General features: G+C 26.5%; 1 protein-coding gene across 2 annotated transcripts in view; it reads right to left on the bottom strand.

The window, feature by feature from the left end:
• Positions 1 to 19,357, bottom strand: part of LOC122510976 (putative fatty acyl-CoA reductase CG5065) — a 115,778-nt gene that overhangs the window by 33,049 nt on the left and 63,372 nt on the right. For both annotated transcript variants that reach the window (XM_043625938.1, XM_043625939.1), the window contains exon 2: positions 5,179 to 5,747. In XM_043625938.1, coding sequence (XP_043481873.1) covers positions 5,179 to 5,391 — 213 coding nt within the window. In that variant the 5' untranslated portion in view covers positions 5,392 to 5,747. The remainder of the gene's footprint in view (positions 1 to 5,178; positions 5,748 to 19,357) is intronic.

The raw sequence follows: 19,357 nt of genomic DNA, 5'->3' as shown, positions 1-19,357 counted from the left end.
CTATCCAAAAATGTAATAACTGAGTTTCTAATCGTAAATATTTCAGTTTTTAAATTTTTTGTGATTAGTAATTTATAAAAATATCTTCAATAAAAAATATTTCGTTCATTTGAACGTTCAAAACTTGGGGATCATTGAAATTTCGAAATTTTTAGAAAATTCGTGACACAAATAAATTCAAAATCACTGCTTTCCCCGACTTAGAATCACTTGCAATTTTTTTAAAAGGCTTCTGACATTAGAATAAATATTTATGAAAAGAAAAAAATTGCTACCGGGCAAAGAATTATTAATTTACTTGAAATTCTTGGATTTTCGGAAAATCTGTGACAAAAAAATAAAAACTAAGTACTGTTTCCCCATCTTTCTTTTATTTTAGCGTTTGGAGGGTTTACTTGGGTTAAAAATTAAGAAGAAAAATTTGTAGAGTAAATGTGGGTATTACCGTGGGTGCATGAGTTACCGTGGTTTCGCTATTTTTGGCAAATTTTGTCATTTATGACTTAATTTGTTAACCCAAAAAATTCAAATAGTTACTTTCATATTGTACGTGTTTTATATAAATCGCTTTTTTTATTATTAATACTTTTAAACTTGTAAATTTTTGTATATTCGATTAATTAATGTATTTTTAAAGTCAAAACTTCGTGGTAAATTATGATTCAACGTATTTTTATTTTTATTTTATCAACACGGTAATTGAATAACGTTTTCAACTTGTGCGCCAAATACCGTGGGTCGTTATTATCATTAAAAATATTATGTAAAGTAACAAATCGTGCTTTTCAAGTTAAAGGAGAACCGCAGGAATTAAAAATGGTTTAGACCAAATACTAATAGTTCTTTTAAAAATAATTACTATTTTCATAAAAAAAAAAATTAAATGTTATTAGGTACTAAATAAAAGCACTAAATAAATATATTAATAGATTAATAACGAATTCTGTGATTATTATTAGTATCTGCTAAAATATAAGAATATTTATTGTTAAATTAATAAACCATTGTTTCAAATTTGCTTAATTTCATTCAACCGTTTGCGAATTCTACAAGTTGAAATGTTTGCGGTATAAGGCATACGGTAACTCGTTCTGGTACAAAAGGTCCAAATCAAAAGATCCAAAAAATTAAAAATCCAAAAGGGCAAAAAGTCCAAACAAAAAAAATATATTTTCTATTGTTTTTATTTCATTTTTTTTAATTTAAAAATTCAAAAAGATAAAAAGTGCAAAAAAATATATGTTCTATTGTTTTTATTGCTTCCTTATAAAACCCATTTTTTAAAATTGCTTTACGATTTTTTAAAAAAAAGTTATGTATATTTGAAATTTTTTTATTTAGACAAATGTAGGTATAAAGAAGTTCAAAATGGCATTTAATTTCAAATCTACATAACTTTTTTTTAAAAAAACGTAAAGCAATTTTGAAAAATGGGTTTTAAAGCTTAGATATAGTACTATACGATGCAATTTCGCAAATTGAAAAAAAATTTTGGTTAACCAAAAAAAATTCCGAAAAGTGGCCAAAATAGCCATTTTTTGGCTATTTAAGTCAATATTACAAGAAATCCTGACGTGATAGGCCATTTTGGAAATCGGATTCGTATTCTACGTCAAAAAAGCTATAAGAATCACCTACCACTTTTTCTGTAACAGAACTAAGCCAAAATTTGCAGGCCTGTGTAATTATACATATTTTGGACAATTTGCAATTTTGGACTTTTTGTACTCTTGGATTTTTTGTACTTTGGATAAATAAATTTTTGGACCTTACACAGAAAAAAAAGTCTTAAAACTGTGAAGGGCTAATTTTAAAATCAGGCTTAATTTTAGTCTGTAACGATATTTTAGCCTCATAATTAACTTAAGAGTATTGTTAACACGCCTTAATCTTAAAGCAATAAATATTTATGACTTAATTTTATATGTGAGTCTTAAATGTAGTCTCAGCGAGACTAGTAGAAACTTTAAGAACTCAACAGATAAAATGAATTCGAAATGTAGACTAGTTTTTAGTCCCCTAGCGTCTATAGTCCTCTGGAAGGGGAGACGCGCTTGGGCGTGATCAGGTGACGTGTCATTAGTTGTCGTGGCGTTGCCTTGAGTGTACGTGTTTCCTTTATCTGTTAATCACCTATAGATTTTCATATTTTTGTGTACCGAATAAATAAAATAAAAAAATAAATAAATAAATTCATTGCTACAATATTATTCAGAGAAAAAGTTGCGCAGTAAAAATCGAAAAGTATCGAAATGCTTATACAAAATGGTGACTTTTATATATTGTTACAACTCGTTTATATTTATACATAGAAGATAAATTTAAAACAAATATGTATGAAAAGTTTTTATTATATTATGTGCAAGCATAGTTACACTGAACTGAAATGAATTTGATTCAATTAACCGATTTCTTGTCTATTATTAAATAATGACACTTATAAGGTACATGTTAACAAATGTCATCATGAAAGTAGATGAAAAATTAAACCTCAATAATAAAAGAATAAATAAATAATTTCATTTTATTATTTTAAATAGCTAATTTAACTTTTCTTACAGATGCTTATATTAAAATCTGTTACCGGCATCTCCTGATATAGTTAATAACTATAACTTTATATTCAATAGAAAAATAAATTTGAACTGTATTATTTACTACTTTTAAGTATTTAAGAAAGCTTTATTTTAGTCACTATATTGACTTGCGAGTAAATTGAAGTTTAAAAGGAAACTACTTTTAAGTCCACTTTTTGGCTATCGGCTATTTTTAAGACTACATAGCGACTTCATTCAAGCCTGAGTACCGACTTTTTTTAAGACTCTTTTTACAAACTAATTTTGAGTCTAGGATGACTACTTTTTGTTACATCTTAAAATTAGCTCGTTTGTAGACTTTATTCAAGACTTATTTTTTTCTGTGTATGGATTGGACCTTTCGTCTTGGACCTTTCAGATTGGATCTTTTGTACCCCAATCCATAAAACACATTAAGTATCAAATAATTAATTACTGTAACATTACCTGTAATGTTAAAGTAATATTGATTACAGGTAATTACAGGTAATATTACATTACAGGTAATGTTACAGTAATTAATTATTTGATACTTAATGTGTTTTATGTAGTCAAATTTTCCTTAGAAAAAAGATTAAATAATAAATGTATAAAATTTTGCTTGGGAATGTAGCATAATTTATTATAAATTAATAAGTAGTAGTTTAAAAAATTGTTCTGGATAAAAATATTATTTGGGTAAGACTCCGTCAGAAAAATTACAATTTGCATGGGGTCTTCGGATTATTCTGTAATTTGGTGAAGTTGTTATATTTGATAACAAAAATAAGTGTACCAAAGGATTTTTAAAAATTTTCAAAATTGTAAAAGTTACGCCATTTTGAATTTTTTTATAAGATTTTTTTCAAATGTGAATATTTCCGAAACAATTTAACGGATTTGAATAAAATTTAAATATGTTATAGTTAAAATCATGTCCTTTCAGAATTTTTCAGAAGAAAAAAAAAATTTTTGTTTTTTTCCAAAAAAAAGTAAAAAAAAAAATTTTTGAATCGATTTATTAAGCACGGGACCGATTTTTGAGTATTTTTCGATATATAATAAAATATTCCTTATAATTTCACCTTTCATTTACAAAAAAGAAAACGATGGAGACATTGATAGTTTTCGAGATATTGCAATTTTTGTGGAAGCGCGACCGCGTTTCAGTGCCAGCGCAGTATCTTTTACAAAAGAAAATAGATTATTGGTTATACAATTATTAATAACAATGATAATTGTTAACTTTCAAATCATTTTTTTTTTAAAATAGACATACATTACTTAAATAAACATAAATTTGTCTACAAAAAAAACAATTTTTTAAAAAAAGACCAAAGTTATCTATTTGTTAATTTAAATTGTTTTTTTTAATAATTTAAATAAACTGTATTATGCATTATTATTTGTCAGGTGGTCAGACTAGACTAATTTAAATTGATTTCGATCTTGTGCAATGGAAAAATAAAAAATAAACAGTATTTTATACAAAAATATTTTAAATTGTTAACTTTGAGTAACAAAAAAATAAATAAACAATTAAAAATTCAAAAATCGGTTTGAAGAGATCTCTTAGAAATTTTATCCTCTTTCATTTAAGACCAAGAACATCAAAATCCAATAAAATTTGTAGGTTCTAGACAATTTTGAAGAGTAAAGTGTAAAAAATCCCACTGTGAGGCGTCCCGGGTAAAAGATACTGCGCTGGCACTGAAACGCGGTCGCGCTTCCACAAAAATTCTTTTTTGTAAATGAAAGGTGAAATTATAAGGAATATTTTATTATATATCGAAAAATACTCAAAAATCGGTCCCGTGCTTAATAAATCGATTCAAAAAATTTTTTTTTACTTTTTTTTGGAAAAAAACAAAAATTTTTTTTTTCTTCTGAAAAATTCTGAAAGGACATGATTTTAACTATAACATATTTAAATTTTATTCAAATCCGTTAAATTGTTTCGGAAATATTCACATTTGAAAAAAATCTTATAAAAAAATTCAAAATGGCGTAACTTTTACAATTTTGAAAATTTTTAAAAATCCTTTGGTACACTTATTTTTGTTATCAAATATAACAACTTCACCAAATTACAGAATAATCCGAAGACCCCATGCAAATTGTAATTTTTCTGACGGAGTCTTATTATAAAAATAATTCAATCGTTTCGAAAAATTTATTAAAATTTTAGAAATTAATTGAATCTTTTCGTGAAATTTTATTAAAATTGTATTGAAAATAATTGAAATTATGCAAAAAAATTTTACTACATCTACTATATTATACTGTCAAGTAAAATTTTTCCTAGAGAAAAATTCGGTTTAATTTAAATTCGAAAACTTAAAGATTTAACGATTTAAAAATTACATCTAAAACAATTCTCTTAAATAATTATTTCAACCAATAATTTTTATGACATATTCATGAGCTACTGTATTTTAAAATTAACGTTTTATTTTTAAAAATAAAAATTAATTTTCAAAATTAACGACTCGTTTTGAAATTAACGGTTCATTTTTAAAATTAAAAACTAATTTTGAAATTAAAATTTAGAGATTAATTTTCGAATATTTAATTTTCAAAAAAACGACTATGAGATTAAATAATTAATAATAAATCTACTCACGGGCGCATTGAGAAGTTCCTGTAACCTTTGCTGAACGTTTTGTCCCTTTTTGGGTCGCATAAGAAGATAGATATTTTTAATTCCGGGACAGGACCTCAGTAATTTCTCAACGAGGACTTTGCCCATGAAGCCAGTGCCTCCAGTGATGAAAATTGATCGATCTCGATAAAAGTCTTTAACAGATGTGTACTCTCCACAAGCCATTGTAGCCATATTTTCTTTGATGCGTCTTTTATTTTCTTTGGAAGCGTTTCAGTGAAAATTAATTAGTCAAAAATAGTAAAGCTGACGACGTTTGTCAATAAAAAGGAAGCAATTAGAATTCTTTGATTTTTTTTGCAATAAATGACAAAAAGAGACGAGAAGAAGTCGACCTTTTTTTTGCTTAACAGGAGAAACGAGCAAAATGTTCCTTCTGCTATTTTTTGTTTGTTCTTTGGAAGATATTCTCAGAGAAGAAGACAATCGTTATATGTTTCTAGATGTTTCAGTTTGTCGCCTTTCCTAGATTTGGCAAGCGGACACGTGGAAGCGTTTAAATTCATTTCGAATCAGTATGCTCTCCTTTCCTGAAATCAGAAAAAAAACTATTTTAATTTCTATTTACAGGAAAGAAATTTTTAATTTTTAATTAAGGAGTATTTTACAAATTTTCATAATGACTATTTTTTTATTCAATATTTTATTAATATTCATTTTATTACTCACTAAAAATTGAATTTACAAAAAAAAATTTTACTCTCAAGAATATTTTTGGGACATTTATCTTAAAACAATCTCAAAAGTTATTTGATTGTCAATTTAATAAAGACAATAAATTGAACAAGTGATGTTGCTTGAAAGATGAATTCAAGGCTTTTGTAAGTCTTGTAATGTATAGATTCACCTTGAATAAAATTATTATTTTGTAATCGACAGATGTATTGTCACACATGGCAAAATGATCTTTAGAAATTCTCTCCATCTCTTTCTCTCATACTTATAAATACATAACGCAGAAAATGCCTCGCTACCTATTAATGTTTATCACTACAGTGCTTTTTAAACTCTTTATAAAATAACGGATATAACTCTTATGTAATCGTCTATATAATTACACGCATAAGGAACAAAAATAAATTATTATGAATTTTCATTTATTATTTTCGCTAAAACAATTTTTTATTCAATTTAGAAAAAATCATCAAAACAAATAAAAAATAATTTTTATTCTAGGTACTACTATTAAATTTTGATAAATATTATTTCAAATTTTCTCTCATTTTTTCAATTTTAATTCTCAAAATTTCATATAAAATATTTTTCTCATTATTTTTTTTCCACCCAAAAATTTATTGATTTTTTTTACTTATATTAATATTTATATGAATTTTCGTAAATTAAAACTGAAAAAATGTGAGAAAATTTCAACTACACGGAGAGAAAAAAAAGTGAGCCGTTTGATTTGGCAAGAGAGCGCTGTTTTCCCTTTATAAAGCGCAGCAGTTGCGCCGCAAACGTCGAACGGTTATACTTTTTGAGGAGTATCGGTTCTCTTCTCCACACAAATAGAGCCGCTTACTTTCCAAAAAGTGTACCCGCTTTTCCCAAAAAGGAGAACCGTTCTCCCCTCGAGAGTAAGCAGCGTGCTTAACCTCAAGTTGAACGGCTGTTTCGCATTTAACGCAACCGCTCTACCGACAGGTAGAGCCGCTTACTTTTTTTCTCTCCGTGTATTTCAGGAAAATTTAATAAGTAAAATAAAAAATATTTCCCCCACTATTTTTTTTTCATCGAAAAATTAGTTTGTTCGGATTTTAATATTTTATTACTTTTTACTTATGATAATAAATATTTATATAAATTTTCGTAAATTAAAACTGAAAAAATGGGGAAAAATTTAAAATATTTTATCAACATTTAATAAATAAAATAAAAAATATTTTCCCCACTGTTTTTTTTCCACTGAAAAATTAAATTGTCCGGATTTCAATAAATTTATTAAAATTTGATAATATTTATCATAATTCAATAATTTTATAATTAAATTTCTAACGAAAGAAAATTATTGAACAAAAAGAAAATTCGATTGAGATTATAAAATTTCTTTAGGACGCAGAAAATAAATTCTGAATTCTTCATTTCTTGCAATAAGAAAGAAAATTACAAAATACTTTTTCTTAAAAGAAAATTTTCTTTCAATTGTTTGTTGATATAAAACAGTGTTTAAAATGAAAAGAAAAGAGTTCGCTCCCTCGTCACCTAAAATACCATAGAATTTTATATGGATTCCCATAAGAAAAATGGAAACAGGCAAAGCCGGAGTATTACACGATTTTGTATGGATTCCCATTGGGGGGATTTTCCTTTCACGAACTCCTTTCTACAGAACGAGAATTTTCTATGCAGATATGGAAACGTTTTATTTTGCATTGAAAAATTATTATTATTAGTATATTCAAAATTAATTATTGTCAAAATTGAAATGTCTCTAAAAGTTTCTGAACGTTCAAATGAACGTAATTCATTTATTTCTTTTTCAAATTCAAATTACGCCACCTATTAAAAAATAATTTATAATTTTCATTTTTATTAATAACTAATAAAAAATAATTTTAATTTTTTAATAATTGATTATTTATTATTATCAATAATACATATTTGTTTTAGTTTATAAAATATTTTCTGTCAAAATTTCTTGCAACTTTTGGATATTTATTATGTCAGCATTTTTTGTTTTTTTTTCTTTTATAAAAAACTATTTTTTCCATTGGTTTTTTCTGACGAAAATTAATTTTCGGTATACGGGGAAAGATAATTTCTACTTATTAAATTTTGATAAATATTACACTGTAAAAAATTTAGGGAGTTAACGGACTCGGGAGTTAAATTTTTCGAGTTAAAAATCAACTCCAAAAGAGAGTTAATTTCTAACTCCCTTCATTCAACACCCGCGCGAGTTATTTTTTCTTTGGGGAGTTAGCATTTGGGTGTGAAATTTAAACTCTCTTTATTTAACTCCCCTGGCATTAACTCTCCAATGGGTGCGACTTTTATAGAATCCCCTGGGAAGTTAAAATTTAACTCCCTTTTTTTACAGTGTATTATCGATTTACCTATTTACCTATTTCTCGTCTAAAAGTGAATTTTGAATAACTATAAATAAAAAAATAATATATTATCCAATTCCGAGGAAATTAATTTTTCGGTAAAGAAAAGAAATAAGAAAACATTTTTTGAGGGGAGAGAATATATTACTTAATTCGTCTCTATTCGTCTCTTTCTCTCTCTATTTCTGGTGTAAAAGTGGATTTTGCAGAGGCGAGCATTATGCGTAATGTAAGGGAAAAGATCAGACGATGGTCGAGAAACGGATTCTGGTTTAGATTCTAGGTCAGCGTCCCGGCCTTTTGCGGTCACCAAGTCACGAAGTAGGAGGAAGGCCGAGGACCCGTCCCCATTACATGAAAACCCGTTATACTTGTATTATTGATGATGAGTCTTCTCCTCTTCTTCTTTTTTTCCTTTATATACCCGTGGATAATTTTTTGTCTCTCTCTCTCTCTCTCTCTCTCTCTCTCTCTCTCTCTCTCTCTCTCTCTCTCTCTCTCTCTCTCTCTCTCTCTCTCTCTCTCTCTCTCTCTCTCTCTCTCTCTCTCTCTCTCTCTCTCTCTCTCTCTCTCTCTCTTTCTACTTCTTCCTATTTTTTTCTCTTCTCTTTCCACACAGTTGCGATTTTATCCTTCTTCCTCTTTTTTCTCCATTTTATACAAAAAAAAGCGCACAACTTTTCTTCTTACAAAGAATGAAACAGAGAGGAAAAGAAAGAAAAAATATAAACGAGAGAATTACATTTAGAAAAAGTGTCAACAACTTTTTAAATGGCCATTAAGCAAATTTAATTCTTTATCTAAATGAGAAAAAAACTTTCACTCTTTTGCGGGTGCAAAATAAAAAAAAATTGTCAATGATATTTTAATGAAAAATTAATCTCAAGTTTTCTCCCTCGAAAAATTTGAAAATATTTTTAATAATCCATTTAAATATTAAACGGTAATTTAAATTAATAAAATATTTAATTTAAATGTCAATAGTTTTATTTATCTTTATTTAAAACTATTATTAATCTACTACCAGTTTTTTTTATTATAAATTTATTAAATTTTAAATTTAATTTCAAATTCAATTTTTTTTTAAATTTCAATTTTTCTATTTAATTACTTTTTACGAAATTAAATATTAAAATTAAATATTAAATTATTCTATTGTTTTTTTATTCGAATATTCAAAATTTTCAATTTTTTATCGCATTTGTAATACATGAATTTTCAATGAGTGAAATAGAAGAAATAAAATGTCATCGGTTCAAGTTTTTTGAACTATAGAAATAAAAGAAATAAAAATAATCTATTCAAATTGATAATTTGAACGTAATATTTTATTTTATTTCTTCAATAAGCATCTAAAAGGGGAAGCAAAGAATTGTCAAGTTATTGTCAAAAAAAGAAAAAAACAGAAACACGTGCATCGATACATTTAATTTCAAGAGAAGTAACAAAAACATTTTCTATTCACGTTTTCGCCATATCGAAAAAGAAAAAAAAATTAAATGATTATAAATTTATCATCGTTTATTTAAATTTAAATTTTTAATTTAAAATTCATAGTGTAAAACGCAAAATGTATCTTTTTCTTTTAAGTATGTAATTGATTCATACATTAATCAAATAAATAATTGAAGAAATTTAAATTACATATTATACTACTTTGTATTGTAATCTGAATAAAAAATGAATAGAATTATTAATTACTCAGTAGGAAAAGTTGAATTAAAATTGACGGATTTAATTATTATTTTATGAGCACGTCATGACACAATCAATTTTTTATTGATTATTATTTATTATTATTACTCTTTAAATTTTAATTTTAATCAATTAAAAAATAATTAATTTGAAAGTAAAAGTCAAAATAATTTTTATATTAAAATATTACTATTTTGTTTAGAGATTATAGTTTTCTTTACTAAAATTTTAGAAAAAAATGACTAAAAAGAGAGGTCTTTGGTTTCGATACTGAAATTTTTTTCAAATACAATTTACTTGATTGAAATTAAAAATTATTTGATGCAATTAAATATCTATTAGATAATAGACAAGTAATTGGTTATTTAAATCAAATAATTTTTTTTAAGTGGTAACATAATTTGACAAACCTTTTTTTTAAAAATGCAGTTAACTTTTTTTCTAATGGAAGAAACTATGAAACTAAATGGACTCGAAATATTCGAATACTGAAGACGCCACTCACGGGGCGTTTATGTGTGGTTGAAACTAGTTTTACAGGGAAGAAAAAAAAAGAAAAAAAATGTATATATACATTTTTTTTCTTTTTTTTTCTATATATATATATATAACAAGGTTAAGTTTGAGTGAATAGTGAATTAATTACGATGTGGTATGTCAAAAACGTCGAAGTAAAGTATGTCAACCGGTCATTGACTTTCAAATCTCAACAATGTACATGTAGAGTTCTAAAATTTCCGAGAATATTCTCATGTGTATATACGAGAAAGTTTAATTTCAAGCTTGTATTATATGTACATTTTATTTTTTTTGCAAATAGCTACAAAATTCAAAATTAAATGTGCCAAAAAAAGGGCTTTTGCAATACATGGAGAGAAAAATATTTATTTGGTTCAAATAATTTTTTAATTAAAATTATTTGAACCAAAACCAAAATTTTCAGTCAAATAAATAACTTTTTTCTGAACTGAAAAAAATAATAGGCAGAATGTGCTTTTTACTCAGGCAATTTTTGCCTAAGAACAAAAGCAATACACGTAAAGCAATTTTTTCTTTGAAAAAAAAGTAATTTTTGCCTAAACTAAGGCAATTTTTGCCTTTATTGAAGGCAAAAATTGCTTTCTTTAAAAGAAACAATTGCTTTACGCGTATTGCTTTTGTTCTAAGGGAAAAATTGCCGGAGTAAAAAGCACATTCTGCCTATTATTTTTTCCAGTGTGGGTGTAATTAACGATTTAATTAATTTTACTGTAATTAATATAGAATTTCTAAGTATGCGTATAGAAAAGTAATTATAATTATTATTAAATATTAACCAGAGAGGACCGAATGATTCAAATACCATGATCCTAAAGTTCTAAACGTTCAAATGAACGAAATTTATTTATTTTCTTCTTTAATTTAAATATTTATTACAATAATTTTTTGTCGATATAAAATAAATTAATTATAAAGTTTCTAAGTGTAAAATTTAAGTTTTTAATTTTTATTGCAAACATTAAATTATAAAAACATTTCTAATAGAATGTGCTCGAGAGTTAAAATTGAATTTTAACTTTGATAATACAATTAATTTATTTATTCATAACCGGGCAAAACCTAATCGTACCTAATCTTTTTGTACCTATAATCGTACAAAAAGTACTAATAGAAAAATAAAATAAAGATATTGATCTTTATTCACACGGAAAAAACCATTCAACTAGAACAGCTTCAAATTTTACTACACGGAGAAAATTTGTTCCTTACATTTTACCGAATTTTTCAATAAAGTTGGGATATAGTAGCATAATCGTAATTTTTAATAATTTTTATATTATTTTTTTGGTAACAATATTTAAAATCTAATGTGATATCTTTATTCCTTAAGAACTAGTACTGTAAAAGTTGAAAAAAAATTGAAACTGAACGTTTAATGTAAATTAAATAAATACCTCCTTGATGGGCACTAACGTTTCAGGAATAGTTCGGTAAAACTTTCTTGACTTGCTTAAAGTGTTAGTTTTCAGGAATAGTTCGGTAAAACTTCCTTGATTGCCTAAAGTTTTAGTTTTCTGGATTGAAATACTTTATTTCAAGTGTCCCGCAGCCAAATGAAAGACTTTCACACTAATAGTTGATTTTTCCAACTTATTTAGACTTAATTAATAATCATTTTATTATTATTTAAATTAAAATTCAATTAATTAATTATTTTAAACACTTATTAATTGCCAAATATGTAATAAATGCTTTTAAATCATGTAAAAAGAAAATATAAAATGGCAATAACATACTTATTTTTTTAACATATAATTTATTCATTTTAATTAAATATGAATAATAGTAAGTAAGTAAGCAAGCAATCAAGAAAGCAAGTAAGTAAGCAAAAAGGAAATAAATAAGTAAGCAATTAAACATATAAGTAAGTATGTAAGTAAGTAAATAAGTAGGTAAGCAAGTAAGCAAAAAGGAAATAACTTGCTTGCTTACTAGCTTACTTTCTTATTTGCATACTTACTTGCTTATTTCTTTCTTGCTTACTTTGCTTACTTGCTTACCTACTTATTTGCTTACTTCCTAATTTCCTTCTTGTTTACTTGCTTGTTTCCTTTCTGCTTATAAGGAAGTAAGCTTCCCCAGGCGGAAATTTCCAACCGGCGCGGATCCTAGCCCGTACTGACGCCGGTGTAACTGTACTGGCTGGGAACCGCCTGCCAACCGAATGTGAACGGGCATTCTACCGAATAGTGACTAGGCCAGGAGCGCGCTGGCAACCGGCTCGGAACTGGCATTCTACAGCCCGCTGACCGGCCGGGAGAAGCCGTTCCGTGTATAATTCAACCGGCTGGGACCTGGCACTCTACCGACCGTGGATTTTTCATTTAATAGCCAGCCGAGCGCTGGCATTCTACCGACTGACAACCGGATCGGATCCAAATGATAATTTCAACAAATATCAATAAAAAAATAATAATTAATTGCAAAAGATAAATACTGATGACAATTCATTGACAGTTCACTTTACACATTTTTTTTATTTTTTTATATACTTAAACGCAATTTTTTATTACATACACATTTGAAAAATCCTAACGCTTGGAGGTACGAACCTACGCCTAACCGAATATTTACGCACCGAAATCTCGCACGCTAACCACTATGCTACGCTCGCATGGGACTCTCAAATCTTAAATACTCTCAAGTGTCACAAGCTGAAATGAAACTTGTCGAATAACTACGCGTCAATGCTACAGCTATATTTTTATTATTATGTAATATATTAAATAATTGTATCTCAATATAATAATATTGAACATAATAATATTAATAATTTTAATTAATATCACAATAATAATAAATTTATTATTATTGAGATATTATTAATTAACATTAATATTATTGAGAATTAATAATAAATTATTAACATGAATATTAATATTTATTAATATTAATAATTTATTATTAATTCTCAATAATATTAATTAATAATATCTCAATAATAATAAATTTATATTAATAGTATAAATTTATTTATAATAATTATAAACTATAAGTGCAAAACAAATTTTTTTAATTGTTTAATTTTGAAAAAACTCTTAATAAATAATTACTTAATATTTTGATTAAATTCATTTATTAATTAATCATTATTTTCTAAAATAATGCAATTAATTATTGTAATAATTATTTAGTTATGACACATTTATTAAAAATAAATTTATAATGTGATTTATAATGTGACAATAAATGACGACATCCGCAGTCGGATCCGGCCCAGCACCGAGCCAGTACAGACTTAACATATCCGTCATTCTTCCGACGCCGCAGAAGAATAAGATCCGCCGGCGGAAGAAATCCAGTACCGAGCCGGTACTGACAATAGTGGGAAGACGGATCCGACAGTCGGAGCATAATCTGTACCGCGCCGGTTGCTTTTTCAGATCCGAATCGGTACAGACCGTCGGTACTTGCGGTCTGTACGGGCGCGGATCCCAGCCGGTTGTAAATTCCGACATTCGTCCGACTTTTCCGCCTGGGTCCTTATATGCTTACTTGCTTATTTCCTTCTTGCTTACTTTGCGTTTAGAATGTACTGTAGGCAGGTGTATCAATTAGTATTTGTTCGTAAACAATTGTAGGGGGTTTAGGTAGTGATTAAAGTAGGTAAATTGAGAGTTACGACAGTATTAATATAGATCTACTGAAGTAACATTATTTTTTATTTTTGTTCTTCAAGTTTTAACGAACTTTCAGTAAATTGCAACTCGTCAGTTTTACCGAAGACTTTATCTTACGTTTTACCGAACTATTCAATAAATTGCAACTCGTCAGTTTTACCGAAGACTTTATCTTACGTTTTACCAAACTATTCAATAAATATGAATGTAGCGAGCACTTGGCTTACGTTTTACCGAACTGTAACTGAAGCGCTAATACATGTATCGTGAGCTTTATGATTTTTACATTATTTTTCAATGCAATTTCTTTTACAGTCTAGTTCTTGAAAAATTACTGTTTTGACACTTCATCCCAGTTTTACCGAACTAAATTCAGTAAAATTTCAGGAATAAATTTTCTCCGTGTATATTATATTAATGAAATTTTTAGTTATTTTAATTTAACTAATACTTTCGTTACTCCAAATAAATTTTGTCGATGATTTAAAGAAAAAAATCAAATTTTTTTAATTTGAAAAGATTTTATGATTTTTACAGCTCTGATTATTTATCAATTAAATACTTACTGGAATTAGGGATGGGTAAGTCCTACTCTTGAAGAATCGATTCTCGATTCCTACGATTCTGACAAAATTTTCGATTCTAAGAATCGGAAAATCGAAAGTAAGAATCGATTATTTCAAAGAATCGATCCCGATTTTTTAAAAATTTTGATTATATTAAAATTCGAATTAAAAAAATTAATATAATATAAATAATATTTTTTATAATAATGAACAATATAATTTAAAGAAGCGCGTTGTATGATCTTTTGAAAAAATTGTAATTTTCATTAGAGTTAATATATTTGATTCGTTGACGTCCAATTTTTTGAAACTTTTCTATCGGCAAAGACAATCAGCGACTATGTTCGATTCTCTACAAAGAATCGAATCCGTAATCGACTTTTACTATTTAAGAATCGATTCTAAAAAATCGACTTTAGGCCGTCGAGAATCGATTCTTCATAAGAATCGGAGTCGATTTACCCATCCCTACTAAGGTCCACTAAGTATGACAATTTTGTTTTCCTCCTTTTGGAAATGTGACAATAACAGGAAAAGAGACATTTCTCCCGAAACCGAACCAGTTGTGCTTAGGCCTAAGCACAACTGGTTCGGTTTCGGGATATGGGCTTCCTAACCTCAAAATGTATGTAAATCTTACATATCCCGAAACCGTCTCCCGAAACCGAACAGTTGTGCTTAGGCCTTAACTGGAATCAAGGAATTTTTATTTGAATCAATTAAATGGTTCAAATACTATTTAATTTATTAAAATAAAAATTATTTGCTTCAAGTAAATATTTAATTGATTATTATAAATTAAATATTTACTCAATTTATCAGTTATTTGAATCAAATACATTTTTTCTTCAGTGTATTAATTAATCAAGAAATTATAATTAATATATATATCTCCCTATATTACAAAAATATATCGCTGTCGCCGCTGTTTCAAGATTCCATCCCCCCTCCTCAAAGGTCAAAGGGCAAACATAACCTCAAAAACCCCTTCCCACTCAAGGTCAAAGGGCAAACATAACCTCAAAACCCCGTTCCCACTCATAGGTCAAAGGGCAAACATAACCTCAAAACCCCCTTCCCACTCAAGGTCAAAGGGCAAACATAACCTCAAAACCCCCTTCCCACTCAAGGTCAAAGGACAAACATAACCTCAAAACCCCGTTCCCACTCATAGGTCAAACATAACCTCAAAATCCCCTTCCCACTCAAGGTCAAAGGGCAAACATAACCTCAAAACCCCCTTCCCACTCACAGGTCAAACATAACCTCAAAACTCCCTCCCTACTCATAGGTCACATAGCAAATATATATATATGGTCACAAACCCCCTCAAAACATTACCTTAAACCCTCATTTATATTATTACATTACACCCCTTCTTCCCACTCACAGGTCACAGGACAATCATAACCTCAAAATCTCCCCTCTCCTCTATTCTCACTCACATGTCACACGTCAAATATAACCTCAAAATTGCCCCTCCCTCTTTATCCCCAAGGACAGGTCACAGGGCAAGTATAACCTCAAAGGCCTCTTGCAAGTGAAAGCTATAGTATATTCAAAACAACCTTTTTTTACTTTTATATTAATTATTAATAAATTATAATTATTATAATTAACAATAATAATAAAATTCATAATTTCAACATAGAATTTTATGTTATTTATGTTATTTATTTATGAATTTTATGTTTTTATTTTTTTTTTAAACCAATAATTATAATTTTTAAATATTATAAAATACTATTGACGTAAATTATTAAAGAAAGAAGAAGAAAAAACAAGGGGGTTGGCGCGCGAAGCGCGCAGTCCGCCCCCTAGTATATATATATATATATATATATATATATATATATATATATATATATATATATATATATATATATATATATATATATATATATATAAACTATTAAATTCTGTTGCTTTTTGAAAATTACTATTTTCAGTATTTACATCTATTTCTAAATTAAACATGCAAATATATTAACGATTTCGTACAGTAATATTATTAAAAGTCAATTACCCTGATTTAAATCCAATTTTTTTTCTCTCAAATATAGAGTAAATTTTTTTTTTCTAAATTTCATAATACATTAATAGTGATGAAATATTTTTCACTTTCTGCAACAATTTACATTGCGTGAGTAACAAAATAGTATATCATTATGAATCACATATATATATGTATGTATATAAATATGAGGAAAAAAATGTAAGTTGTGTATATATATAATAGTTGAAAGAAAGCGATATATGAACCGTTCGCTCGAATAACGGCTTAAGTGTTTTTGAGGCATTTTGGAAAATCTTAAAATTAACACTAATTTATAAATTATAAGTAATTTAAAGCATTACTATTTAATTTAATAGGTTTTGCTTTAAACAATTCCAATCAAACATTATAATTTAGATGTTAATTAACAGGATGGTAAGCGTCTTTTGAAAAACGGCTTAAATCAACTTAAGCCGTTATTCGAGCGAACGGTTCATATATTATTATAGTAGGATGCTGTTTTTTCACTCACGCATGGCACTTCAGTCACTTTTGCTGTTTCAAATTATTCTAGTTCAATTGAGTTTATTATCGAGAGAAGTTAAAGGTTAACTTTTCCGAAAATTCAATTGGCTACACGTGTGTATTGTTCTTTATGTAAATTATTATAATATATTTTATTCTTCTTAAATGATTTCATAATAGAGGAATTAATTTCTACATTTGCTTGAATTTATTATAAATGAATTAATTTTAATTAAAGGGGATTTTAACGAGTTAAACCAAATTTTAATGCAAGTTTTTAAATGTTAAACAAAGTTTTTTTAATTTAAATATATTTTAATTACTATAATTATTATAAAATTATTATTAGTATTTTCTTTAATAATTATAAATAATTGCATTGAGAAAAGAGTTTGGTTTTGATAAAAAAACTTTTGGTTGGTATTTAAGCAACCAAATTTATTTTTATTTTGTCAATAATTGACTCAAATAAAAATTATTTGATTTCAGTAAATGTTTAATTAATAATAGTCAAGTAATCGGTTATTTAGTCAAATAAAATTTTTTTTCAGTGCATTAAATATTAATTAATAAAAATAAAATCAATGAATTTAATCAATATGTAATAATAATTGATGATGATGACATAATGGTTCAAATGCCCTTAAAGAATTATTTCTTTAATAATGAAAATTTTTTTTATTTAAAGAACAAATTTCTTGGATAGAATAAAACATTTATTTAAATCAAAGAAAATTTGTTTAAATCAAATAAATTTTATTGGTGATAATTAATTGTTATACAATTAATATCCAAAGATATGCAAATGAACTGCTTGTAATTTTCATAATTAAAACAAGCAAACATTTTTTATACAATCATACAATACAGAAGAAACACAAGTCAAGAATTTGTTTTCTTCATCATGCATTATGACCATTTCCTTTTCGTTTTTCTTTTTCCATTTTTTCACATATTCATTAAGAGAAAACATTTCGAGTGTAATTGTCAAGTGAAATTCAAGAGCAAGAATAAAGAATTAAATGGTATTAGTAAGACGAGTAAAGTACCGCTAGAAACGACAGTAACAGTTTTGTGTCATATACGTATATATACATATGTATAAATATACATGTAATATTTATATTCATATATGTGTTGTCGATATCCTGTGACCGATTTTTCAAACATTTGTTCTTACTCTCAGCTTTTAAATATATGTTAATCAATAATGAACTACTGACCATATAATGTCTAGGAGAAAACTTCTTTTGTTCATAAATAATGTAATAATAATAAAAACTAAAACATCCGTAATTTTTTTTTTAATGTCACTAATAAATAAATGCTAATTTTTCAAAAAAAAGAAAAAGAAAAATTATCTCTAAGTACTGAATTTGATTTTCATCAACTGACCTTTTTTTCTCTGTCTCTCTAGGCACTAAAAATTTATGAATTTTTAATGAACATAAGTGTAAGTGCAAAATAAATTAATACTTATTAATGGATAAACAATTTTACAAAAATACATATAATACGAGACAAATTTTTTTTAAGAAAACTAATTCATATTTCTCACAACTGGTATAAAAATTTCGAAGAGTATGAAAATATACTTTTAATTTAAATTTCTATTTTTTGTTGCAATAAAACCAGAATTAATGGAATCGAAAATTTAAAGATAAAGAATTGAATTTATTAACTTGACAATAAATTGTTTAAAAAGAAATATTATATTGTCGATTATGAAATAAATATTTACTTGAATTAAATAATTTTTTTTTATTGTATAATTTATTATAAATCCCGTTTATCTTTGTAAATAAATAATTAAACATAAATAATTATGTATAAAATATTTTGAGTCACAATTATAAAATTGTGCATAAAAATAAAGACAAAAAAATTATTAATATTATTATTATAATAAAAATATTTATGTATCATTTTTTTCAAATTAGGAAACAAAAAAAATTTTCTCGAATTTTCAGTATTTTTAGGAATAATTTTGTACAAAATAATTTTAACAAAATTTTATTCAAAACAATTTTCGTGCTTTTGACACTTACACGCACACAAGTTATTGTTAATTTAATGGCACATTTTTCCTGATAACACTGCTTAAACTGGTATCTCACTCGTGTCTTAAAATGAGTTGCTTTAAATGTT

Source organism: Leptopilina heterotoma, unplaced genomic scaffold (genome assembly GCF_015476425.1).
Source record: "Leptopilina heterotoma isolate Lh14 unplaced genomic scaffold, ASM1547642v1 Lhet_8, whole genome shotgun sequence".
NCBI classification, from domain to species: domain Eukaryota; kingdom Metazoa; phylum Arthropoda; class Insecta; order Hymenoptera; family Figitidae; genus Leptopilina; species Leptopilina heterotoma.
Note: the sequence above shows the minus strand (reverse complement) of the source record. Positions and strands in the feature narration are given on the sequence as shown.